Raw genomic sequence first — 27,806 nt, 5'->3', positions numbered from 1 at the left:
TTCACTACTTCTACCATGTGAAGTTCATCACTCGGGCACTCACTGAAGAGTGGATGTCAAGGAAGGACGATGTGCTGATGTGGAACCAAATTCACCCACGTCTGAAACGGCAGCACAAGGTGAGTACACAAAGAGAACTAGCAGTGTCTTGGTTTAGGTGCCGTTACCTTTGAACTATGCATTTCAAGATGGGTCATGACTGGTCAACAAATGTGTCTCTTTCCTATGCGTCCTGAGAAATGCAGCTTTCTTTTGCCCAAGCTTCAAGAACCCAACTGATTTATTCTGTGTTCATTTATGTTTTTGTGTAGTCCTGATTACCTTGTGAATTCAGAAAAAATTACTTGCCAGGTATTTGTGTTCAGGTGGTTATCATTCATCGGTATGTAAATCCATCAAATGAACAGGACTAATGAGGAAGTCACAACAAGTGGTGAATAATGACAGCAAGGCATAGACTCAGGGTGTTACAGGTATGTGGATACATTCTTCATAAACATTGTACATTATTGTTCATCATCTCCTGAAGCTGATTATGCCAACTATGATACTTATTCAACGTGGTGTAGATGCATCCACATACCTAACCCATCTACTCACCTATACGCACATATACAACATAAATAAGCAAAAAGCTGTGTTTCCTTGACTTCGGTGTTGTGTGGTATTAAGAGCTGCTGAAACAGGAGGGACATGTGTCAAACCTAAATGTACTTCTTCATAGAATATACATGCTAAATGGGTTGATGGCTGTGTGCTATGTTCAGTGCTGCATGTGATGGCTCCATTGTTGAGATCTGAGAGGTCGGAGGTAAGCAGGCCAGTGATTTTCGAGGTAGTGTGTAAAAGACTGAGCAGTTTGTCCCTGATGAAGATGGATGAGATGCTGAGGAAACATGGTGAACAGTAGAGTGTTATTTGCCGAATGATGGTTTTGTTGAGCAGAAAATAGATGTTGGAGAGCAAAAGAGAAAGCTTTGAGTTGACCAATGACAGAGTCTGGCAGTGTCTGTGAATATCGGTGGTGTGTTGGTCAAAACCTTTATAGTTTATTGCTGAAAATGATTATAACGTACTTCCAATTCTGCTTGCAGGACATCTGGTGTATCTATAACATAGCCACAGTGTTCTTGACTCGGGTCAGCCTGTTGAGCTTTATTGAACTGAATAGATTGCCTAATTAATTCTTCAGATATGTTGCTATACTGGTTCAACCAAGTTCAATAGTGAAGTCAAGGTCAAGAATATTATTTAAAATCACAATTCTTCTACTTGTAGTGGGCCATTGTGAGCAATGTTGCAATGTTGGACTATGTAATGTTTAACAAAGTGAACAGTTACATTTATTTATTTTTTAGTTTTAGGTATTTAATTCAAATATTCAGTCCCATATGGATATATTTTATTTCAACAATATAGCTGCCAGTATAATACCATATGTGCCCATATAAAGCACATTTGTTCAGTCATGTCATCACAAAAAATAACAATCCAAGAATAAGACAACTGAAATTATATTTACCAAAACTTGTTCAGAACAGACATCAATGTGTTTAGCCTCACTTGTTGAGACATTGACAGAATTTATCTGACCGAAGGAATCACAGTCAGAGGGACATTTACAAGTACATCAGGATGGTGTGCTCATTCTGATTTTGTAAAAGTGTGCAAAGTGCAAGACACAATCTTCTGATTTCCTAGTTGAAGGCATGTTCACCACCTTAGTAACATTTATCGATGAGCACTACACTCAACATACAGCTGGGATGTGAAAGACGGATATTTTGCTATCATTTGGTCCTTAACTACATTCAAATTATTACCTGTTGATGGCACTAGATAGCCTGGGAAATAATTTGTTCTGTTCATTAGATACCCCATCTCATTCAGACAAAATTCCAGCTGGCCTGTTTTTTTTTCAGACCAATCACAATCATTTATCTAATATAGGGCAGGTTTAATACATTGACTTTATGTATACAGTCAATCGCTATGCATGCTCTGTGAGCCCATGTGGTTTCAATGGGGTCCTTACAGTTTTCTGTCGCTCTTTGGTCAGGTTTAGGCAACTAAAATACTTAGCAAGGTTTAAGTTAACATTGTTTGGGTTAAAAGAAGACTCTTTCACAATGTTAAACAGGTGTTTGAAAGGATCACTTCTCCCATGTGTGTATTTTCTGGGTCTCTTTCTGCAAGTTTCTGAGCTATGACCTTACAAACACATGATTGCTCACTTTCAGTGATGGTCCTGGATCAACATTAATTTAATTTGATCACCAATCTGATGATATCAGACAGTGCAACTTTGATACAATCACCGTCTGTTATGAGGGGGAGGATAACCAATTTTTAAGAGCTACCTTTCAAACATATGAGAATAATTTAACAGTTAAAAACTTCAACGTCAAACATCACTTAAGAGCACAGTCTCTGATCTCCCTCCATCCCAACCGGTTCTTCTCTTTAGCGTTATAAGAATGTCACTTTAACTTTACTGCTTTGCCACTGAACACGAACTTCAATCATTTTAGTTTGTTTATACTAACAACCAGTGATGATATTTAGGGGATAACAGCAAGGCAATCTTTCACCATTACTCAAATCTATTTAACTTAGTATATTAAGCATGAATGGTCATGGATCAAACATATTATTTCCTACATTTTCCCATGCTAACAAATAAACTTTTCTTTGGTTTCCCAATATAAAGAGATAAATAATCCATTATCATGAAAAAAAGGTAATTCCCTCTTAATGCTTATAGCCTTATGCTTTTTAGATCAACATGGACATGATAGCATGCATACTGTAGATGGTGTAGAGCAGATTGTTAGTCCGAGATAATGACATGAATTATTTGGGATTTTCGAGGATAATAGATAAGATTCAATTGGTTGTGATAGGAAAATGGAGTTAATCATTTTTTTTGACACATGACCGTTTAGGGCTTCCGTAGAAGGTCGAAAGGTAAGATATGATATTAGACATGCATAAGGAGATCACTGTCACTGTTTGTCACTTTGAAGCACTCTCTCCATTTTCACTTCAAAATGTTCAGATAACAGGGAAGTCGCAACGTTGAAATGGTCACTGGGGAGAAGTATCCTCGCAGCATCTTGTGAAGAAAAAAATGTAGCTGCGCACTTGTTTGAGCCTATCCGCCTCTATAAACGTGTTCACTGTTGAGAACATTGATTTAGACAAATGTCTAGCCGCACGCTTCAGACAGGTCACGATCTTCTCTTATTTTAGTCTAGAGAAATAATCTTTCTTGTCTTTTACATGAGCCTTGAATAATTCAAGACTCCACTTCTACACATTGTGTCAAACTCAAAATGTAAAATAAGAAACCTCTTGGGAGCCAGACTCATTAAAGAATTACACCAGAGACGGGTCCACAACATAACGACTTTAATGAAACGAACTGTAGAAGTGACATTTATTTGTACCGGCAAATGCTGTCTGAAATTAAGAGTATGGTGGAAAAAAAGTGTTGCTAATTCTAAAATTAAAATGAATTAAAACCAAAATTACTCAGAGGCAACCGTAATGGTATGTTAAGATTTTAGGAATTTCCAGTGGGATTTCATTGTGTGTTGTTATACTGTTCAGAAATTCCTATAAAGGACCGTGCCATTTAAAGGTGCATTATGTCGTTTTTTGGAAGAAATTTTAATCAGAAACACAAACTGTCTTTGTTTTCATGACTGAATAAACTGAATTAACAAACTGACCTTAATGAAACACAATTTCATACTGTTTTACTTTGTTTTTATGTGGCGGACCCGGACACCTTTCTAGCTTCAAACAGTGTTCTGGAGGCCTTATTTTAACAGCTTGTTTACTCAGTTTTGGAAATGATAGATATTTCTAAGTTGATATTATCACCTTATCAGTACTGTAAATATTACCTTTCTGAATGCCTGAATTTCTTCTCCAAAACTACATAGTGCGCCTTTAATTCCAATGACAATCACAGTTTATCTCAATGACACTAAGAATAAACCTGGGACCTGGAAAAGTTGGTTTTACAATTGATCAGGCATGTAAAATCAAACAGTATGGAAGATATGACATCCAATTTAAGATTACAGACAGTAAAGCGAGTATTGGTCTTAATGGGTGACATACCTGGCTAACGAATAGTCTGACAACTGATATGGTAAGTGTAATTGTGAAACAGGAATGAATGTCATGGAAAGTGTAAGAATGTATGACCAACATATCCTGTGTGTATCCTCTAATGTAATTATATTAACATAAAGTATATATAAATTAGGGGTCGACCAGTATGTATTTTCTAGGACTGATGTCAATAAAAATCATTCGAAACCAAGGATACAGATAACCAATATTAATTTTCAGTAAAGATTTATGTCAAGTACTATTCTTAAGTACTTTCCTTTCTCTGCTACTTTATACTACTCTGCACTACATTTATTGATACATTTAGTGAGTAGTTATTTTGCAGATTAATATTATATTGTTGTTTAAAGGCTGTTAATAGTAATGTGTTCAACAGTCATATAGTGTTGTGGGAGAGGATTTTGCATCAGAGCCAATGTAACACATTTTTCAGATATGTTCATTGATCTAAGAGAAAAATCCCTGATACCGATAGTTGGAAAAATGCTGAATATTAGCCCCGATAATCCGCCAAGTTGATAATAGGTCGATCCATGAAATATACATGTATCAAAGTGCACAATTTTACAGCCATTTGAAACTTGATGACAACTTGATGATTTGATGTTTTTGGGCTGGAGGCTAATTTTATTAATGTTTTTTACGTTCAAGTGTAGCGGCCCTTTAAATAACACTTCGGTTGCCCCAGTGACTGCACATTTTCCCAGTTTAAGCACGTTCTTCACAAAGCAATAAAGATAACAAAGAGAACAAAAAGACAAAACTGTGTGTAATGTTGATGTGAGATGTAACTAGAGATAGTTAGAAGTGAGCTGAAATAATATTATATTTCAAATGTACTCCCCTCAAAAATAGTTTTACTTTCAAGATTTGTCAACGGTGATGTGCAACAATGCCTTTTGTTTATTATAAAGGTGTCTCAGGCTGTGTTTCAAGATCAAGTCAGAAGAATAGCGGTTTATTGTGCCACCTTAACCACATCCAGAGCTCAAGACTGCTGGAAAGAATTAGTCTTTACACCAATAAAAGCAATTTCCAAGGATAATTGGTAACACATTTCAATACATATGCATGAAAAAAGGATTTTCCATACGACCGACTCGTACGCTCATGTAATTGATTGAGGGGATGACCCGTTCTATTAAATGTTATTTGAGAACCATCAAAACGCGCAAAATTGCAAATTGCCCAGCTTGTATCTGAATTAATACCTCATTCATCATCATTATGGGTTGATAAGTTAATTTAACCATTTCATTCTGTCTTAATGAGCTATAGTTGAATTAATGTCATGTAATATATGAAAGTAACATTTGAACAGAGGCAATGATTTGAGACAAACAGAGCAGAGACTGCTTTAGAAGCATAATGGTGGCATAAATCTCACCGGGCTGCATTTCATGTCTCACGTTTCGGACAAGAAAAGAAATACTCGCTGAACAGATCAGAAAATTCCTAAAAACGATTTTTAAGATATGGAGTGCTGGTATGTTTTTTTTTATTTTTTATTTTTTATTTGATGAGATGTGATTGATTTGAATGTTTTGATGGAACAGCTGGTATGTCAGTTGTAAAATACTGAGCTGCACCAGATTTAAATGTGGGGACAATATGTTTTAAGAACAAACCTGAGCTGTGTTGGAGTGTAACCTCACAGTTGTGGCTCTTAAGTTCCCCGCTTCAAACATTAGGAGGAACAAAAAGGACTTGCATGTAGTGATTTTAGTCACAATAATGTTGTATTTTAGCCCCTGGCTTGGCTCACTGAGGGCCGCACTGAGCTGCCAGCCCCCTTCATCTGGCGCTGAGTGACTGCATCTGACCATTAGGGGTCTGTGCTGTCTCCTAGTTCCACCTTAAATGCGTTTTGGCCCCGCTTGCTCCCTGTAGTTTAGGTTTTTTGTCCTCCCGCAGCAGCTGTCACCCTGCATTACTCGCAGTCAGCTAAATGAAACATTATTCTAAACATATGCATCGTAATCAGTCCGGTCACACTTACAAGAACACGCGTTAATAAGGCAATCAATCACTCTGGAACAAGCAAGTTGTTCTGTAACAGCTCATAAACAGTGTGTAATGAAGAATTGGAGGTTAGCATGACACGGCGCTGATCAGATAATCAATGTCAAAGATGCGATGAATGTCAGTAAATGCAGTTTTCGTGTCGTTTCTATAAAATCCCCCAATTTACAACAAGCAGTTCAATTACCCTGAAAATACAGTCAATTAAGTGGGGGGGTGATTGGACAGTAGGGGCAGGATCATCGATCTTTGCATTTTCTATCTCGCTGCTGGACATTTAATTTGTTTTTTCTATTAGCACCGAAATAAAGAAAATATAAAATATATTAAACAACCCAAAGATTTATTTTCTTGTCAGAAACCATTCAGCGAAAGGTGACAGACAGTCCTCTCTGCATTATGATGAATTCTTTTTTTCGGCGCTGCACATTGGATACAAAAAAAAAAAAAACAAACAAAAAAAAAACCTAATCGCGTTATTGTGGCCAGTGTTTTTCTGGCCCTCTTGTCTTTTCCCTTTTACACCTCCATCTATCTCAATGCTTTTGTTGTATGGGTTGCAACCCCTCGCTTTAGTAAAGAGCAAGGAAACATGGTGATATATCACGCCCATATTTGCTGCTCTAATCCTATTTCTTTTAATGGGGACGTTCAAAAAAGCAACCTATCTTAAAGTCCCCCGGGGCCATTCGGTGGAGGGCTATATTTTAACCAAGTGCAATTAACAACAGTATCAGCTTGTATCATTTAGAGGTAATGTAAAAATAATGGTAAATTATAGGGCCGGAATGACCCGTGATGGCAGGCCTCATATTCCCTGTAGCTTTACACGTCTTTTTAATTAATATTACACCGTGTCTCCTATAGGAAATGGTGTCACAGCACCTAAATAAAGAGATGTCTTCATTCTCGGAATTCAACATATAACACAATGTACATGTATCCCTACAATGTGGCGTTCAAAACTCTGTCGAGAAACGAGAGTTGAAGCTGCTGTAACGAAATCCAATTTTCAGAGTCTCGTGTCATTAATGTGAAGAAGCAGAAATGTGTAAAGATGTTGTTTTTTTATTTATTTTTTCCAAGAACAAACACGATCAATAAATAACATGATTTACATTTCATATTGCACATTTTTTTCAAGTTAAAATATTTAAATTCATACAGTCATTGATATTTTAAATACAGAGATATAGAGTTATAACAGAGACCCCAGGGACGATTTTCTTTCTCTTTTTTTTGTCATTGTTGAATTTCAGTGCTCGTTTTTCATCAGCCCTCTTTTTTTTTAAAGCCTCTTTCCTTTTGACTGAAATGTTTCTCTTCATCTCCATCATTAATTTTTCGCACGAAGTACAAATCGTGAATTTGGACTTCTGGTTCGAGCTTACAGGGCCAATTGTTTTTGTCAGGCTATACGTGATGCTCCCATTGACGTTGTACATCCAGTGTTTTGACATTGAAAAAAATTCAAACAAAAACAGAAATAATAATAATAAAAAAAAACATTCAGCAAGTCACACAAAATAAATAACAACAAAAAAATAAAAAGTTTAAAAAATAGCCTACCACCCAACAAATTTCATGAAGCAATTTTCTTCTTCTTCTTTTTTTTTTTTTTTTTTTTTTTACTCCAGGGCGATCAATAATTCAGTTCTCAACTATCAGTAGGACTATCCATAATATTTGCAAAATATTTCACGATTTACAGTTCACATGTTTTATAATTAACATATCGGTGATGTCCCAACAGGAACGAATAAAATAGCACATAGCCATTTTTACAGGCGCAGACAGATTGTAAAAGCCAGGCTATTTTGTCTGAACCTTGCTTCAGTCCCGTCACTGTGAATCTGTGTGCATGTGTATATGTATGTGTATGTGTGTGTGTGTGTGTGTGTGTGTGTTGAGTGGAAGAAGGTCCTGAAGGTATTACACACTTATGAAAATACTGGATTTGATATAATGAGGTTCAGCAAATGTAGGTACATAAAAAAGCAGGAGATGCTGCAGTGTGTCGAGGTATTTTCCCATGATTAGCTATAACAAAAAAAAAAATAATAATAATAATAAAAGAAGATCAAAATGGAGGAACTCTGTGCAGGCTGCTCTTAATGCGATATTTTAAATCCTACATCTGTCAAAAACCACCATCCTTCTGCGGGTGCATCCTGTGTACCAGGCAGGACTGTCGCTTTGTTCCAGCTCTTTTGTATGTCTAATGACTTCCCTCCGCGGGTTGTTAGCACTTGACAGCGGGTCTCAAAACGAGGAACTTTCCTTACAGTCGTGTATTCAAAGGAGCTCCATCTAGGTGCATGATTGGCAATTTTTGTCATGATCCTCTCATTATTAACATAAAAATTGACACGAAAGACGCGCTGCAAAAAATGATATGCACCTTCTAAGCTGATTAGGGGGGTCCCCACAGAGCAGAGGGCTGGGTGCTGGAGAGGCTGCTCCTGCCAAAAACCTACAGTCTATTAGAGCCATATAGTGAAGAAAGATATGCTGCTGGGCTGAGATGCAGGACCTTGTGCTATCTAAATTTAGATAGCATAATTAGCTTTGGATCTTAAAAGAAAAAAAAAGAAAAAAACAAAACAAAACCAAAAGGAGTCAAGGTAGCCAGGGGCTGGGGTGCTGGACATGTTTGAGCCGCAGGAATATGGAATGGCACTCAGTTATTTCTTGTATTGTAAATTTGCGGGATTTGTAGAAAACGAATAATTTTGAATTAGAGACAGTGGTTAGTCTGCACGAGCTGTTATCCCCCTCCCCACCCCCCAATATGTATAATCCGGCACAGTCCATAAAAATCGGTCTACTTGCACAACACAAGGGCACAAGCTTTTAGAAAAGAGTTTTTTTGTGAGCTGCAAAATTTTCGGTGCTTAGCTGTTTGTGTGTTTTTTTGCTATAAAGAGTCTTTTGGACTTTAAGAAATGAATCTCCGTGTATGTGTGTTTTACAATGCTGCCTAACAAACGACTGCTTTAACCCAGGTGTGATTTTTTTTCTTCTTCTTTTTTTCTTTTTTAAAGGAGGCCTATCTCCTGAAGTAGGACTAGAGCAAAATAGGAAATGTGTGTCTGGGTGACGAGTTATCTGTTAAGTGAGGTTTCTTCTCGTTGGTCTGGTGACGGGACTGAGGTCTTGCTGAGAACTGCGGCAGAATACGGCAGAAATCCACTCTCGGATCTTTGCCCCGAGGCTGTGCAGGTAAAGTCAGCGCTGGTGCTCCTGGAGCCCAGCGCGCTGGCCGCCTGGCTGCTGTGGCAGCTCAGACACGAACAAGGCCCGGTGGCTGACGGGGCGCTGACCGCCGCCGCCGCGGCCGCAGCCGCCGCCGCCGCCGATGCCGCCGCTGAAGTATTCAGGCCAGCGGGTGACTGGTAGAGTCCCGGGTGCCTGAAGCTGCACAGGAGCTCCGGCCTCGAGTAGGGGTGTGAGAGCGCCCGAAAGGTATCGAGGGGCCGGATGGAGGTGGCGAAAGGTGACGAGGCGGCGCCGGAGGCGGCGGCGGCCGCTGCTGCTGCCGTGACACCGACGTGCGGGTAGTAGTGTAGAGGCATGTGCGAGTGGAAAGGGTAAGGTAGACTTCCTGTAGCTGCCGCATGCGTCATCATGTAAGTGTAGAAGCTGGGGTCTGCCGGATGGGGCCAGGACATCGCCAAGCGCTGCCTTTTATCCTTCATCCGCCTGTTCTGGAACCACACCTGCACACAGAGTATAAACAAGGCCCATATTGAAGCTGCCATGTTGTTTCCAAGCGCTAAATTTAGACCTGTGAGGAGTGTGTGTGTTTGTGTTTGTGTGTGTGTGTGTGTGAGTGTGGGCGCTTAACACAGACACTCATCTCTGCACTGAGATTACAATTTCCTATAAAAGCTCCTGTCATTGAACGGGAAAATGATCAATCACCGCACGTTTGAGGAGTTAAAATCTACCCAATTAACAAAAATATATCACCTAAAGTATTTTTTGTAAAGCGGTATAAATTCATTTTAGCAACACATGGAAGGCTGAATCGATTGGCATCCAGTGAGTCAGTAAATACAAGCGTTATTTTGCCTGCAGGTTAAAAATCCAAAAGCATCACACTGCAGCATTTAATGAGGAGAAATAATGTCACTGCAGAGCATCATAAGAATTATTCTATTCTATACTTCCACACCGTGGCTTTACGCACATGTATTCTCTCTCTCTCACACACACAGTGTTCAGGAGTAATGAAGATTAATCGGTACCTTAATCGTAGTCTCGGGCAGATTGAGCGCTGCGGCTAATTCACATCTCCTCGGTCTGGAGACGTAATTTTCCCGGTAAAACTCCTTCTCCAGCCGGCCGATCTGCTCCCTGGTGAATGCGGTCCGGTACCTCCTCACTTGGTCGCTGTTCGAATTGTTCGAGCCTCCCGTGCCATTGCCGTTCATATTCGCGAGGGAGTTTGAGCCCGAGGAGCCAGAATCTCTGTCTGAAAAACCTTACAAATAAAAAAGAGACAGGTTTATTTTTTATTTTTTTTTATTTTATTATTATCAACAATATTATAGATTAGCCAGAGAGAGTGTGGGCCTACAGTGTTAGCTGGAGGATAATAACAATAACACTGGATAATGTAGCCTCAAAATTTGTGTCGAGGCAAATGAAATAAATTTTTTTGTTCATATTATTTTATAATTATTCGTGTATCCGTTGCTGTAAGGCTATGGTCATAATAATATTCATATAAATATGCATAATGATAGAAATAATGGTGAAAGAAATAACAATTTAATGTATTTTTATTTCGTTTTTTGTAAAAAGGGAGAGAATAATAATGATACATGCAGGTTAATACCACCTGTATCAGCATTAATCTACAGCAGCAGAATTAAAAAACAAAACAAAAACGAGATAAATGCGAAGGATTAGAAATAAAAACCTCACCTTTGTTGTTTTCCTTGTGTTGGCTCGGGGAGCGATGCGAGGGGCATCCCACCTCCACATCACTGTTGATATCTGAATCTGGCGAAACTTCGGAGTAAAGGCTCATTTTCTTCCTGCTCTCTGACGAGGAAATCTCCGCCGACGAGGTGTTTTCGCTGCCGTGGTGCGTGCCGAAAAGACTGTCAATTTCGAATTTGCCTTTCGTCGGGATGTCCCCAAGATTTCCATGGAGGGAAGCCGAAGTTATTCTCGGGCTGAGCCGTCCGCTGTGCTGAGAGTTTTCCAGGGCCTCCAGCACTGAATTTCCAGGCGTGTCTGCGAGCCTCTTTCCTGCGACGGGACTGTGCAGACCTCTCTCCATCAATATCATCTCTTTTCTTATCCTCTCCATCATTAAGCCGTGCAGGACGACGACGAGGAAGAGGAAAAAAAAAAAAAAAAAAAAAAAAAACACACACTCACACTCACAAGCGCGCACACACTCACTCTCTCTCTCTCTCTCTCTAACACACACGCACACCCCACGCAGCACTTGTCCAGGGGGCTGGAGCACCAATGAGTTGTGTCGGAGCTAAATCCGCATGCAACTCAGCAACTGTCTCTAAATAACTGTCTCTAAAACCTTTTTATAAGCGAGGCGCGCAGAAAAATGAAAAGAATCTGAATGCAATCGACGAGCGGCCGCTCACAACGAGCCGTGCGTCCTCCCCGCGGCAGCAGCGGCCAAAAAATGTCATTCATCAAAAAAAAAAAAAAAGAAGAAGAAGAAGAGTGGCCGCCGTTTCGTTGTTAAAATGCTCGGCTGACGTTGCTCCAATGATCATTTATTGTAACAGGTTTATAAGCAAATAAACAGGAGAAGGGCTGTCACTTGATGATGGAGGCGGCCTTCGGTCAGACGAATAATATCCAAGTGGAGAGGAGGAGAGGAGTGAGGAGCGAGGTGCTTGTCCCTGGGTTGATCTCTGAGTCTGTTGTAGATTGCTCTTGGGTTTGGCCTCTTGGGTTAAATTGACAGTCTGATTAATAAAATGAGCGGCGCAACATTTCCCTCTTCATTTAGGAATATTATTATGCTTTGATTCTCTATTGTTTTCCCCTCCTCTCCGTTTCGCCCTCCCCCCTCTCTCTCTAATCGTTCTTCTTTTATTTATTCTACTTGTTTCTTTCTTTCTTTTCTTTTTTCCTTTTTTTTTTACCACCATATCTGCGACTTAATCAGTATGTGAGGTGCATTACAGGATTTAAGGTGCGAGTTTGTGCTACCAGATTAACAGTGTTATTTCTCTCTCTCTCTCTCTCTCTCTCTCTCCCTCTAGTTTTTCTTTTTCTTTTCGTGCTGTTTTCATATTTTTCTCCCCCTTTTTCCCGGATTGTTTTTCTACGCAGCTTCTTCCTTCCTTTATTCGTCAAAGACACGTTGTGATGCGGTGATAATGCGCGCATTATTACGCATTTACCCACAACACCACACACTTACATGCTCATTAACGCATTCGGGAGTTGTTATATATTTATATTGGATAAGCTACTTTTAAAAGTAACTAAAACGTGCCTGTAATGTTGTATAATTAAACGACCGGCAGTCCATTATTTTAAGCAGAAATTCGTTACAGCTAATTGTTTACACTCTCTTCGTTCATTTTGATTAGCTCCTGTGTCGAATTAAAAACGAAATGCGCAGGTTTAAGAGCTGTAATGTTTTCGTTTGTTAACAGACTATTTCGTCGGTTTGGAGGCATTTCCTCCCGCTTCCCGTCTCTCCGCTGCCTGGTAGTTCGGGTGTTTCTAGGAAATAAATATCTGGCACATGCACGCATCATATCAACTCCAATGGAGACTCGATGTGTAAAGACATAACACCCAAGCATGGACTCCTGGTTCCTCGATGTGAAATGACTATAAAGGCGCCATCAGATTACGCTCTGCGCGTCCTCTGGCGCCTCCTGCAGGCTTTGATATGAATTGCTGTCAGTGGTGTGAGGTGTTGAATGGAAGGTGTGGGCTGCAGTTCACCTGCTTTGTGTCTGTCCAGCTAACATTAGTGTACATGGCAATGACTAGATAGATAATGTAAATATTTATTTTAATTGGGCTTCCGCAAAGCCATTTTTGGAGGAGCTGGAAGCGGCTGCAGCACCGGAGAGTCGATTCCCCCAACACGTCCTCCCCATATTTTTTTATAATAGTGGTGAGAAATATAATAGGATTCAAATCAGAACAAAATCTGCTGTCTGCCATTCCCCCTCTGGGAAAACACCGAATATGAGACTGAATATTGACAAATATGAAGCTTCAGAACCAGGATAAGGACCTACTGAAGCTTGAATTTCTCTCTCTGCATGCAGCTGATTTAAATATATTTCAGCCCACTTAGTCGTTTGTTCAGAAAAATCTGTGTTTATGTAAAGTGATCGTCTAATCTTATTTTGGGGACTCGTGTTTTACACCTTGCAGGATAATAAGACCAATTAATGCAATGTTTCCTGACTGATAGCGAAGTTCAGTGAACACAGTGTTGTCGTTTATTTTTGAGTGAAAAAAATAGCTTCCCGTGAAGGCATCGGTGTGCAGCCTCCTCTTAAAGCTTTCAGGGTTTACATTAAATATAATGAGGTAATTTGCATACATGTACTGGATTAATTGTGCAGTTGATGATTCTTTCTATTACTATGTTTTTGCTTAAGAGATATTTCCACATCTCAGACAACTGTGTAATCCTTCATTCTTAGACTGTTAAAATGTACTTTTGAGTCAAGCTTTAGACTAAACTTTACTTTAGTTGACATTTTTGAGTAGAAGAGATCAAATTGAATTTTTCTCCTCAGCTTTTCTTGGTGAACAAAATAACAGTGGCCTGACAGATATACGGGTTGGCTGATATTACCAGCCGTTGTTGGCCTATCCAGAAATATCAGTGTTGGTGTATGTGTTGTTTCGATATCAGCTGCGATGAAAACATTTATGTTTTAAAGAACACAGTGCAGAAATTATTACATCTTGATTGAAGTTTGCTGATTTCGTTCACAGAATGTCATTTTAGATAATATTTTTTATTGTTTAACTGTAAAATATCCAGCCTCCATTACATATTTGATTGATAACCACATCTGAGGGATCATATGTCGGCCATTATATATCAAAATCTTTTTTTCATTAATATCTGTATAGGGACCAAAAACTGCTTATCGGTCCCACTCTATTGTAAATCACGCCTTTTACACATATTTCCTGAATACTGGTTCAAAATATACAGATTATTAAGTAAATCAAATATTCCCTTATCAATGTCACAATGAAGGTGCATATACACAGATTTAAGTGAAGGGGTCTTATTGATGAACAATTGCACACTCTCAGTGTACCATTGCCTAAACAGGAACAACTGGCATCTATGGATATTAATCTTAAAGGGCAACTCTAATTTTACACATTCAAGTGTGTTTACAGGTCTTGGGGAGTCTTACTGCATATGTGCAAAAGAAGTATAAAGCCTTTTGTGGCTCCAGAGGAAGCTGCATGTAATCTGATAAATCACCTCCAGTGATGTCACTTTCTGGCTGAGTTGAATTGTGGGTAATACAGGCGCCTGGTTCTGAAAAGAAAGGAGAAAAAAGGTGTTATCTCTGGTTCTGCTTCATCGATTTTGATCATTTGTTTTTAAACTGTCCATAACGAGGCTCAGCAGTGCTATAGGAATGCAATGCTGTAACAGAATCCTGATCTCTGCATTACCCACAATGCAACTGGGCGAATGGGCGACATCACAAGAGACAGTTTATCAGATTACATGCAGCTTCCTCTGGAGCCACAAAAGGCTTTAAACTACTTCTTTAATCACATTTACAGAAGTACTCCACAAGACCCTGTAAACACATTTCAATGTGTAAAGCCGTAAGAGTTACCCTTGAAGTTTGAGAATTCATACAGAATCCGCCTGAATCACGGATCAGAAATATTGAATAGTTAAAAAAGGTTGGCGTCGCTCAGTTTCTAACTTAGCAGTTTTCAGTTTTTTACTTCAGTTACCTCCCATCGACCACACGGAGTCAAAAGTAAGAAAAGCTCCAAAATAAACTTTAATGACATGCTGCGAATTTGGGTTTGTAGGGAGTAGATTCATGATAGGAGCAGCAGGCTTTTCACTCTTCACTCACACTGTAGGTGATCACACATTTCAGGTTCCATGCTGGAGCAGGCGGGGAGGAGAGAGCAGAAGTGGAACATTTTGGGGCAGAGTTTGTTCAATCTCACTGTTACGTTTTTCTGCCTGTTGCCTGTTTTTCTTTTATAAAAACTCTAATTTGTCCATGTGTGGAATGATATAACCATGAAGCAATCGGAAATCGACTCACCATTCCTGTGACATAGTAGAAAATATGTATAGAAAATACACTTATCCTTTACTAGAGGTGTACATCAGATTTCACAAGGAGCTGAGATCATAAAAGACAGACATACATTTTATTTATTTAATGTATTGATCATAAAGACAATGCATATTAATCAGCATTTCTGAAAACTGTAGCAGTGTCTCAGTTTTCGATTGCGATCCTTTGGTGAGACGTTCTAAACCTGATGAAGTGACGGGTTCAGAAACACAAACAAAGCACAGTAAGATGTAAACAACAAAATCAGTATCTTCAAGACAGGAAGCGGAAACCATGGATGCAAGGACATATTGATAACATCCACTATTCATTATATTTGTCAACAAATGAACAATAAGCTACTGTTAATGTTGCAGCGGTCTTGGTGAAGGACTTGACTGACTCACTACTAGATGGCTACTGTAAATCCTTATAAATCAGCATAATACTGAGCTAGCCAAGCAGATACATGCTCAAAGAAGCTGTTGTCACACATTAGAAATATAAAAGCCATAACACAAAGTAACATTTTCTTAAATGAACGTATTTGCATTGTGGGTAATGTAGGCTCCAGATTGTATGGTGCCTACATTACGTGGTCTAGCATTGCACTCCTACAACACTGTTGGACAGTTTCAAAACAAACAAATCGATACAGCAGGAAAAGAGATATCACCTCTTCTATTCCACGCATTCTTCTTGCTTTTCAAAACCTGCTGCCTACATTACCCACAATGCAACTTTGCCACTGGGTGACAAAACTGGGGCCAGTTTATGAGATGGCATGCAGCTTCCTCTGGAGCCACAAAAAGGTTATACTTTAAGGCTGAAAGGCACGGCACACCCCCGCAGATGTTCTCTGTTACCCTGCTGATTGGACCTCGGCTCAGGTTGAAGGTGGGCGAAGCTGATGTCATATTTCGATCTATACCTGCAAGAATGATGAAGGTGCAACAAAGCTAACAGGAGAAATAATGGAGATGTCAGTCGAGCTCAGTCTGAACACGTATACACAATAATTAAAATCATCGCTATGTGAGTAGAAAAGGCTGCAATGTAAGGCGATCAACAGGCTTTCTCACTAAAGACATTTTGACTTGTCATAGTAGGAGAAAGCACAAGGGGTTGATGATATTAACAATGGCTCTGTTCTATTCAAGTGGCCCATTAATGACAGTGTGACGGGGTTCCAATCTGCACATCACCAGGACCCTGAAAGTGAAGCAGCTTATTAGAATTCAGCCATCTTTCATTTTATTATTTACACATCTACTGTATTTGTTTCTCAGCCACTTCAACAAAGTCAGGGTGGTTGGACACAGCATCTAGTGGCCATTAGAGGGACTGCAACTGAAGGCGCCTGGTTCAACTTTGGAGCATGGTGGCTCCCACTTTGTCTGTTCAGGGGTGAGTTCACGGCTTCTTATCTCTGTGAGGGGCCTCAAAACCACACCAGCTCCCTGATGTGTTTTTTCAGTGAACGTAACAACAATTTACAATGCTGATATTAGTAGACAGTATTTGTTTAAATGAGATCAAGAAGGCACAGTTTTGGAGACAAATGTTCATATACTGCACCGTATTTGTCAATGTAAGTATCAGTCAGTCACACAAAAACGTGACCCATATTCAGAGTTCCCCAAGTCACTGTAAAACAATCATTTTCATTGATCATCATAGCAGAAATCATTCGCTAGAATGTTTATTTTTAAAATAGCCAAACCACATACACAAAACTGTCTTTCCAATGATAAATTGAAATATTTTCAGCAGACAGATGTAAACGTGTAACAATCCATTGTGCTTTTTGCAAGTTTTGTGATATTTTACTAAATAGAACATACCTATTATTACCGCTAATAATGTGGCAGGCGTCCTGTAGTGTTACAGTCTTCTGAACGTGGCAGCAACTGGTCTCTGTAAGCTGGCCGAGATTTTTGAAACTTGCATCACATTGATCGTCTGTTTTTTCATTTTAGTAAAAGTTGGTTTGTGTTTTGACTCCTTGAACTTGCCTTCGTCAGCTGCTAAGCAGAAACGACTCCGCCCAAGGCTCTGAAAAACCTTGATAGACTGCAGCCACGTGGGTAAAATGAGATGTGAGCAGTCCTTTACCATTCATAACTGAAGCAGACAAGACTTCAGAAGGACCATATAAAGTAGGAATCTGCATTACCACGCATATGTTTGTGATTGATACATACATATAGAAAGTTAAATAAAACAGGTCATCTGCACCTATAAGAGCATTCCAAAAATTCCTCCAAGGGTTAATTGAGTTTCTGTGTAACAGTCAATATCAATTTACATGTATTAGTCATCGGATTTTCTGCGACAGTCCAAAGGATGTGACTTTATGCTCACTCTCGATTGCATCGACTCAGTGCCTCTCTCTCCGCTCTGCTCACAGATATCAATGACTAACAGTAAGTGCTGATTACTGAATCAGGCTTTTGTGCTGGACAACTTATTTTCAGGAAATCAGTAGAAACTGGTGAGGATATAAACAAGTACGATTTTATATTAATCTCATTCAAGCGTTACAAAAGGTTGCATTCACTGTCAGCCCATGATCAAACAGGCAGAACCGTTGCATAAAAACTGAATCTGGACTGAGTGAATGTCTAGTTAATTTCCTTTTACTCTCCAGCTCTCCAAACTACACCAAGATACACCCAGTGATATAATCGCGACAGATTTACATACAAAACAAGGTTCAACTATATCGTTGGAAGTCATAATAGATTGCAGTCTTTTAGAGGCCGTCGCTCATAAAACATTTTGACTTTCTCTTTCTATCAAATAGCCCAGCATGATTTTTTTTTCCCCCTGTTGGCTTTAATCCAACTTCACTTGAAAAGCGCACATGGAGATGAGACAGATTAAACATTTTGTGTTTCTTACTTTGATAAACTATGACCTGTTTGTGCTTTCTGAATTGTCTTTGAGCACTGTGGAGGAACTGTGTGGAGTTTGCTCCTGCAATTTGATGAAGGTTCCACATAAATTCCCCTCACTAGAGATGTGTATCTCTTGTGCCACGCTGTTCATTTTTCATTTCTTTCCTCTAAACAGTGGCCACTAGCCTCTGAATGACTTCTGTTTGGACTATAGATGAGCAATGAGACAGTCTACCTGCCAAGAGAACATTACATGGTATGCGGAGGTTAGATATGGGGATCAGTCACGACACAAACAACCTCATGAACTCTATCCTTCAAAACTAGAGTCAAATCACTACTGAACCACAATTTGCATTACTTACTTTACATTTTGCATGTGTGTCTAATAAGCTGCGGCTCGTATCAGTATGTAAAACTATGTGCAACTGTTGAATACACAGTATGTGGCTGCGAAATAATTCCACGTTCTGCATTCATCCCCATACAGTCCTACTCATTACAGGAGGCACAACATATCTGTCTGCTGCTGTCAGCCAGTGAGAGATATGTGCTATGTATGTGCGGACAACTGTCAGAGTAAGAGCACATCATTACATACATGTTGAATATTTTAGCTTCAACACACGAACTGAAACAAAAACAAACCGGTGAGCACTGATCTATCACAGGGAATGAGTAAACACAGATAACAGAACAAATGCACATTGATAAAGGACACACACATATATTATGCACATATTAGGGAACTTACACACATGCACACATACACATACACAACCCATGTGAAATTACTGTAATGTGATGTAAGTATTGAAATTGTTATAATGATCCCTTCATATGTGTAAGAATGATCTCATTTAAACTAATGTGCTTGTGGTAATGATGATTTGTTATGAGCATTTTTAAAGTAGAAACACAGAAGGAATTTAACTCAACAAGTACTATTTGTATGAGTGATTTTTACTTTTACCGAAGTCGTATTTCAACACTATATCTTCAACACGATATCGAATCTGAGTAGAAAAGTCCGAACAGCTACAAATCCTATATGCAACACATGAAAGACAGAGGTTTCAACAGGTTACTTGTTATTATAACGTTACACTCCAACTGTCCCTGATTAGAATAAATAGATAAATAAAATACAAATTTACAAATTCACATCTGGGAGAAACATTTCTGAGAATCTTATTGCCACTTATTAATAGCACTTGAGCTGCCAGTCAGCCATGAGAACTCAGTTTTGATTTAAAAAACAACTGGCGTTGAAACACATCAGCACAAGGCTGTTTTAGTAATAAGGTACATTAACACATTTTATGTCTGTGCAGAAGAGAAGGTTCCCCTCGCTGGGGTTTTTTTCAGCTGAACCTGCTCACTCATCACATGTTTCAGTGCTGAATGCTAAATGAAGCTGCTGCCTCCTTAAGACGGCTCTGGCTCTGCTGGCCTTCAGACTTCTTTCCTTGAGTGAGAGCGCCATCTAGTGGCGACATGTCGTGAATGCACACAGACAGAATAAAAGGACAGGGACCAAAGTAATTGCTGCCCCTGGGCACGATGCAGTATTACATCTGATCATTACAACACAGAGTGACACTAACAGCATGTCAGTGATTTAAAATGCACTTATTTTGGATGTTTTCGTCTTACATTATTATTGGTGGTTGACTGTCTTCATGGTAAGGTGACCTTGAGAGGCATTGAAGGCGAATTTTAAGTTGTATATTGTGCTTATAAATTGTATGTATGATTAGTGTGATTACCATAACAATGAACATAAGTAGTCAGTGTTTGATTTGATAATCTGACTACTTTATGTTTGATATCAGGTCGGATTTTAGTGGAATACATTTCCTGATTTTGGTAAAATGAGCTGCATATAAGTCAATAATGAACGAATGAGTCGCTGATCGTATCATTATATATGTATCATTATTCTCAGGACTGCTGTTCGTTCAACATCAACATATTTAACCACTGCATACTGATAAACGACAGTCATATATAGTGCCCAGTGTGTCCAAGTGTTTGTGCAAAAACTCTTCTTCTACTACTTCTTTCACAGTAAACATTCACTGACGAAATGTCGCCGAGAAACCAACTGTGGATCCATTCAGTGTGAAAACGCGACAGCTACTCCTTACTTCTTGTTTCTTGTTTTTAACGCTGTTTAAATAATGACACATGTCTACTTTGGACTCTCTGCTTTATGAGACACTGATGGTTTGGTGACGACAAAATAACTAAATGTAACTACTCGGTAATCCTATGTGTTCCAGGCTCAACAATAGTTAGATATATAAAATAATCCTTAATATGTGAAAATAAGTCTCTGAGTACAGATCTTTTTACTATTGTAACGTTTAATCTCTCGTTTAAAGCACTGAATGATTATATGTCGATCGGCCGATATTTGTATACGAATAAGTGCATGTACTTGTTTGTGTCGCTGGAATGGCCATAAGAACTCTTATTTCGTTATATAATGACAAGTAGTATAATGACTGTGCCTTGTATTAGTATATTTAATCCTGGAGTCAGACTTATTCTGGAGCGACTTGTTGTTGATTCTTTCAAGTTGGCTCCATTTCTCGTTTCCTAAAAAGCAAAACACTTCTTTCCACTCATTTTAAATCTAATAATTATAAGAAATACTTCCTTAATTGAACGCAACACGGTGTGATGGTGTTTTTTTCCGCTGTTGCAAACATGTTGAAAGTGTAACCAGTGGCTACTTTGGTTTGAATTTCTTTCATAAATTCAAGTTATTTCACCGACAATGAATTAAGTGCCGAGCAGGATAACTTCGTCCCAGTGTGTGACGAGTTGTCTTCACAGTTTGATTTTTCGGATCTTCACTCTGAGAGCTGCGCAGACTCGTGAGGCTCGTGTCAGATGTTTAAACCGTAGGGTTTAATTCATATGTCAAGGTTCAGATGTCTCCAGGTAAAATCATCGCTCGTCTTTTATTTCTACATTTTTGTAAGGAATGGTGTCGTTTCATTCCTGTGGCACATTTCTAGCGTCCTCAGCCAAACAGCCAAAAATGTTCGTTTCTAAATGTAGGCCTGAAAGGACTGAATATAAATGAATGTAAATCCGAAAATGTAACACACATCTGTAAACCTGCTCTGAGGGCCTGCAGGCTCCTGCCTGTTACTTTTTTAAAAGTTTGTACCTCAAAAATAAAGATGCTTTTCAGACTTTTTTATTATTTTTTTTTATTTTATTTTTACAAATGGACAAAATTAAGACACATAAAATAATTTGCTAGACTGTGTTTTCATTCTTTTTTATCAGCTGATCGTTTGTATTTGACATTTTCAGGAGAAAGAAAATAAGATAAGCCTACCTTCTGTGTCAGTTATATCGAATGAAACCTCACTATGAACCCACTGTGACTCCTGCTGACTCCGAACGCTTTTGAGATTTCAACACTTGGGCAGATTCAAGGCAACATTTCTCAGCCCAGAGAACTTGAACGAGGGAAGCAGCAAGTTTATTACCAAGGACAATAGACGGCGGATAGCTTCCTTCAAAGGGGCCTGGAAAACAACCAGACCGAAGCTCCGCAATTTGGCTCCTGACACCCTAAACATGAAGGACGAAGAGCAGTAAATGACACTAAAACTGAACACTAAAACTTCTCCTAATTTTCTAATTGTGTGAACCCGTCTACCTCTGTGGCATCAGGCTTCGTAGAGCATGGAGCCTCAACTTTACGCAGCAAAACTTCACGTCCCAAAATACGAACTCCTTCTGATCGTGATGTTTGCAGATCGAAATGAATTTGTCTTTAAATAATCTCTTGCTCATAATTAAATGTCCATTCGGCCTCCAGCAGATCTGCACAGTTTGTGATCAAGCAAAGGTTCCGGATTCAAGTGACGCACACCGGTCAGTGAGTTCAAAGATCGAACGTTCGAACGATTATTTCATCTGCATTCACTTAAATAAGCATGAGTCTGTTCACAGGTATTCTGACGTGATGCACTCTTTTCTTTTTATTCAATTCGTGTTGCTGTTGTCGGTTTTTCTTTTACTTTGAAGGGTCACATGCGATTCAGACACGTTTTCATTTGTCAGTTAGTTAAACTTAAATATCAGAAAACATTATGTGAACTTTTGCAAACAGACTGAACGTTTAAAAGCTCGGTCTTCTGAACAAATCGGACGCGGCATATTCAAGAAATATTTTAAATGATTTGCTTTTATCTGCGTCCCCAGCAGAGATGCCGTTATTTGTGTAATGTCGCTGTATATTTTAACCTTGTGTTTATTTGGCATAAGTCGGTTCAGTCTGTGTTTGTTCTATTCAAATATTTCCGATTTAAACACTTGTTGTATTGGTATTATTTTATTTTAAAAAACCTTTTCATTAGTTTTGTTATTTAACTAATATACTACGATATTACTACGGATGTTTCTTGTTTTCTTTATTTAAATCTTACTCGGACCGTTCATTCTCACCGAAGCATATTTAGAGGACTGATTTTGCACCTGATGTTATTTTCATGCATTTTTTTTATTTTTTTCTTAATCTTCCTGTGGTGATTTTTATCATGTAGCAGTAGATCTCCACAGCTCCACTGATGACTGAAGAGGCTGCTGATGTTTAATTGCAGAATTAAGCCACTGACAAACAATGACAGGGGCAAAGGCAGCCCTGCAGGATGGAGGCCATTGGTGAGCTTTTAGTGCCACCTATTGGACTGCAGCTGCAATTACTCATATTTTAAGGATTACCTAATGATGCGACTTTGGGCAAGTTGGCCTGTTTCAACCAGTCCAGCAACACTTCAGTCTGTTTAGGATGATGGCTTTGATACAGATACATAAACATGGACACACTTTTATCATAAAGTATTCAAACTATCTGTATGTTTGTATCTCTGAAATGATTAGGGACCCCCTGTCAATGTATTGGAACACACACACACACACACACACACTCACACACACACACACACACACACACACACACACACACACACACACACACACACACACACACAATATTTGTGTTAAAAAAAAAACTTCAATACGACCACAAAATATCAAAATGCAGGTTTGCTTAAGTTTATTCTTAGTAGGCTCTGAGATGTATTTTTGTGTATTATATTATAGTCTGAGTGTGTGGACATATGTTCATATATTTCCTGAAGACAGCACCGACGATATCTGATCGTAAACAAAGTAAACAAACAAAGTGCACTTGGACTTGGATACATTTGCGCAGCGCTTTAAAAATTCAAATTCCCACCTCTGTGCGTATCTAGAGAACTAGAATACTTTGGCTTTGGCAAGAAAAATATTTGGTTATTTTAAAGAAAACATTGTTTGTGTTAAAATAGATCAATTCAGCACGTTACGCACGTGTTTGAGAGAATAACTTCCCCCGTGTGCGTATTTTTCTGCTCTTTCCTCCCTGCGAATCTCAAAACTCACAATCACAATCACAAAAACGTGATTGGTCAGATTCATTAACGGACCTGGAGCAACATTAATGATGTCCTGACAGCCCCAACACCGCGGTACAGGCTGGTGCTGAGTTCTGGTTGGATACGAACCTGCGTAATATGTATCCCTCTCTTATTTGTCTGGAGTAGGCCATATTTAAACTAAGTTAATTGAGACAGTGAATTAGGAATTATATTGTATTGACTCATTTGGTTTATTTCTGCATATGACAGTAAAGCGTTGGAATCCTCCAAATCTGACTGCGTTTTAATTAAAAACGATAGTCTAATCATGTCGAGGGTTTCTAACACCTCACTTGAGGGATTCACGGTCGTTACTGTACAGTTGGGGAGCGATACAGAAGCTTTTATTGCCTAAAAGTCCCCTTTCTTCGCTCTGGAACATAGAAAAATTCCTTTTTTTGTTTTTGTTTTAAATAGATGGGCTTTTAACGACCTTAACTGGTAGGTTCTGCTTATTTTAGATATGGCCTTAGAAATATGAGAAAATGATGTCTATAAAGAAAGCTGCAGGTGGTAAACAGACAGTTTTCAAACTAAATAAAGGCCAGTTATGGGCTTTTACTGTTAAGCGGGTTATGGAGTTACTTCAAAAGTGAAGAGAAACAGTTTCAAATTGTGTGTTGACTCATATGTTGTCTCCGGCACACAGCTCCGAGGCTACACGACTAAAGGCTGCACTGTTTACAAAGGAGTGACAAAGTGAGAAGCAACACGTCCAGGGCCACAATAATATATTATAACCTCATACAATGAACGGTATGTGTGTGAGGCTCATAATGCTGCATTGTTTGAGAGATTGCATGTGAGATAAGGGGATTCTTTCGTTTGATTTATTGATGTCATGAACACTATCTATCTATCTATCTATCTATCTATCTATCTATCTATCTATCTATCTATCTATCTATCTATCATGTATATTTTCTTTTTCTAACGTTATATCTTCAAGTTATTCTGTATAATTATCAGAATTTGCCTACCCAAACTGTTTAATTTAAGCCAATGAACGCGGCCGTGCATTGCCTCGTGTCTCCTGTGGTGCGTTTAAGGCCCCCTTCATTTCATGTTGTTCTGGCCAGGCCACAGTGGAGTCACCTTGCTGCCCTTCTTGCCACAGCACGATGGCACCAAAAAGAAAAAAACAAAAGAAAAAAAAAACCCCACCAAAACCTAAAAGCCAAATCTTCTCGAGGTACGTTCCTGTCTGCGGACAGATGTGCAGAATGTCCCCTCACCCCCCTCACCCCACCCAATACCAAAATATGTCCTCATGGAGTATTTTGCTTTGCAGTATTGAGAGCAAGGGTGGGGCGGAACAACATATTTTGCATATCACGTGACGGTGTATTAACAAATCAACAATTACCTACCCTTTATTCTTCAGGAGTTGCTAAAGGGGCTTGCAAGAAGCGCTCGAGGAAAGCTCCATGGAAATGTGTGAGCGGAATCCTTTAAATCCCGGCTATGTTGGTTCTCTGTTGAATTTTGCGCCCCCTGACTCGCTCTATTTCTCCAACTTGCGGGGCAATGGAGCCCACATACCCGGGCTGCATCAGCTCCCCTACAACAGGAGAGAGGTGTGCACGCTCCCGTGGACTTCCTCAAGTTCGTGCACGTCTGGACCGGCAGCAGCAGCGCCGCCGCCACCACAGAGCCGCGCCTTCGGAGGCTACTGTCCGCCGTTTCTGTCCAACTCGCTGTCTATAAACTCCAACTCCCACGGCGGCCACGCAAAGGCGCATTTGGAGGAGTCGGCGCGGTGCTTTCAGAGCGCGAAGGCGGAGGAGTCTGGCAGCAGGCAGGATGAAGTTTACGCCGGGGAGCACGGGGCCGCCAGTGAGCGCGGTGCTTACTCGAATCTGGAGAGCCGGTCTCACGGTTCTGCGGCCCAGCAGCTCGATCCGGATTCGGCAGGATCGCTGAGTGGGAACGCCACCAAACAGGAGCACCTATCATCGAGCCACACATGCTCCAGGACGAGTTTTGCAGAAGGTTAAGTATCTTATTTTACACAAAGACCTCCACTGGGTCACCTCACAGTGTCCCTGTTTTTATTGCTTTTACAAACCCACTCCAACTCTGATTATTTATATTCCACCAGGCCCATAATCAGATTTTTTTCCCCCTGTTTTTATCCCATTTTATGCTGATTCGCTTTTATCACGTCGTTATAAAAAAAAAAAAACACTTTCCAAAAGCCAATGTTGTTATATTGGAGTTGATTGGAGAGCTTGCAGGTTGTGTGTGACATCATGTGAGTTCTTATGACTGTCGGACTATTTTATGATCAGTTTATATCTCCTGTGGTGTCATTACTATTTTAACATTCCCATAATGTCCTAACAGAGGCTACTGTGTGTGGGGTTCATGGTCACATCTGCCCTATTTCTCACTTACTCGAACGCTTTGAGCTTCTGTAAACGCAGCATTGAACCCCTTTTTATCGGTGTAAAATACGAGCAGAGAGTCTTAGCAAAGAGAGCAGCTCGTCGCCTTCACTTTCCACCACTGTGGCCGAAGTCGGCGTTCATTTTAAAGTATAAAGCCTGTTTTCTCCCTGCGCTCCCTTCAGGTGCCCCGTGGTGCTCGTCACAAGCCAAGACCAGAAAGAAGAGAAAGCCCTACTCGAAGCCACAGCTGGCTGAACTTGAGAATGAATTCCTGATGAATGAATTCATCAACAGACAGAAACGAAAGGAGCTGTCGGACAGACTGGACCTGAGCGACCAACAGGTGAAAATCTGGTTTCAGAACCGCAGGATGAAGAAGAAGCGACTGATGATGCGCGACCAGGCCTTCTCCGCGTACTGATGACCTTTGGACTTGATCGTGACCAGCAGCAGCCGCAGCAGCAGCAGCGCACAGAATATATGTTGTAGCTATACTATGAATGTTGCAGCACACACTCCACACGCCCCTTTAGGTGTGTGGCTCGAACTTGTATTTATGAATATGTATAAAATGTTTATAATCCTGTCAGTTAATAGGCAACATTTTTTATCCAGAGAACAAACATTCAGTCATATTAATATGAATAAAGAAGTTATGTTTGCAGGTCGTGATGCAGTAAATTCTACTTATCTGGTCTCCAAATGCGCAGCAGGCCCGTGGCTCCATGTTGGCCTGTAGCCGCCGGATAAAGATACACATTTAAACATTAGTATTTCTTATGCAGCTCAGATTTCAGACCTATTTAAACAGGAATGTGATTCTGTAAGGTTTTTTTGTGTGTGCGTATTCTGTATGATGGCCTGCGCATGTGGTGCGGGCCTAATGTGGAGGCAGACAGTCAAGTTCATGTTTACGGACGAACGCAAGTCAGTATTGCAAAAAGTATATCCTAACTGCATGTCTATTTCCTAATTACTGTCGTTCAATAAATGCCTGATTTTCCCCCACAAAGACGATCGTGAATCTAATTGAATAAGAAAAGTGGCGTTGCTTTTGTTCTGTGCGGCCGCGTCGTGCGGGGGGGAAAAAAAAAGCCCAAACCGCGACGCATTTGTCGTCGGAGGGGTTTTACTTCACACGTATGCAAAAAGCAAGAGTTTTGCGGATGTGAAATGTTCATCTGGTGTTGGTTCAGAATACATTATAATTGTTTTAAATGTTGTTGTCAGCTGTGGGTTTGTGTCGCCGTGCAAACGTGAACATGATCCTGAACAGTCACAGATCCGATGCGTCCGGATTAGTCCTGCTCTGCGGATCCAGTCTTTACAAATACGTGATTAATTTAAGAATATTTCGCTTGATACTTAGTGTTAGGGTTATTGAACTGATTGATAAAAAAAAAATCCAGAAAGCATGATGGATGGAACCTGACCACGGATCACCAACCACACTTTTACGCACGGACAAGAGTTGTTTTTTTTTTTGTTTTTTTTGTAAATGTAAATGCAACCACCTCAGATGATTACATGTGTAAATAAAGAACATTTTTAAACGAG

General features: G+C 39.7%; 2 protein-coding genes across 5 annotated transcripts; one reads left to right on the top strand and one right to left on the bottom strand.

Annotated features, from left to right (window-relative positions):
- The first annotated feature begins 87 nt into the window (after nt 1-87).
- Nucleotides 88-27,806, top strand: hoxd12a (homeobox D12a). Of its 4 annotated transcripts, none has more exons than XM_030428628.1 (4): nt 88-119; nt 24,509-24,615; nt 25,244-25,851; nt 26,432-27,806. In XM_030428628.1, the coding sequence occupies exons 3-4, from the start codon at nt 25,287-25,289 to the stop codon at nt 26,668-26,670; spliced, it is 804 nt and encodes a 267-aa protein (XP_030284488.1). In that variant the 5' UTR covers nt 88-119; nt 24,509-24,615; nt 25,244-25,286; the 3' UTR covers nt 26,671-27,806. The 4 variants fall into 4 exon arrangements, with proteins under 4 accessions (XP_030284488.1, XP_030284487.1, XP_030284490.1 ...); XM_030428627.1 differs by lacking the exon at nt 88-119 and adding an exon at nt 16,763-16,877; XM_030428629.1 differs by lacking the exon at nt 88-119 and adding an exon at nt 23,015-23,062.
- On the bottom strand, nt 7,221-11,531 carry evx2 (even-skipped homeobox 2). Its single transcript, XM_030428624.1, has 3 exons — nt 11,101-11,531; nt 10,419-10,654; nt 7,221-9,887 (listed from the first exon to the last, which is right to left on the bottom strand). The coding sequence occupies exons 1-3, from the start codon at nt 11,492-11,494 to the stop codon at nt 9,273-9,275; spliced, it is 1,245 nt and encodes a 414-aa protein (XP_030284484.1). The 5' UTR covers nt 11,495-11,531; the 3' UTR covers nt 7,221-9,272.

Source organism: Sparus aurata, chromosome 9 (assembly GCF_900880675.1).
Source record: "Sparus aurata chromosome 9, fSpaAur1.1, whole genome shotgun sequence".
Classification (NCBI taxonomy): Eukaryota; Metazoa; Chordata; class Actinopteri; order Spariformes; family Sparidae; genus Sparus; species Sparus aurata.
The sequence above is the reverse complement of the archived record's forward strand: the minus strand, read 5'-3'. Positions and strand labels throughout refer to the sequence as shown.

Bases quoted from the DNA above. Each gene is read 5' to 3' on its own strand.
- evx2 (XM_030428624.1), bottom strand. From the start codon at position 11,494: ATGATGGAGAGGATAAGAAAAGAGATGATATTGATGGAGAGAGGTCTG. The intron at 10,655-11,100 runs GTGAGGTTTTTA...TTTATTTGTAAG, and splicing joins ACACAAGGAAAACAACAAAG to GTTTTTCAGACAGAGATTCT. The intron at 9,888-10,418 runs GTACCGATTAAT...CTCTGTGTGCAG, and splicing joins TGCCCGAGACTACGATTAAG to GTGTGGTTCCAGAACAGGCG.
- hoxd12a (XM_030428628.1), top strand. From the start codon at position 25,287: ATGGAAATGTGTGAGCGGAATCCTTTAAATCCCGGCTATGTTGGTTCT. The intron at 25,852-26,431 runs GTTAAGTATCTT...CGCTCCCTTCAG, and splicing joins CAGGACGAGTTTTGCAGAAG to GTGCCCCGTGGTGCTCGTCA.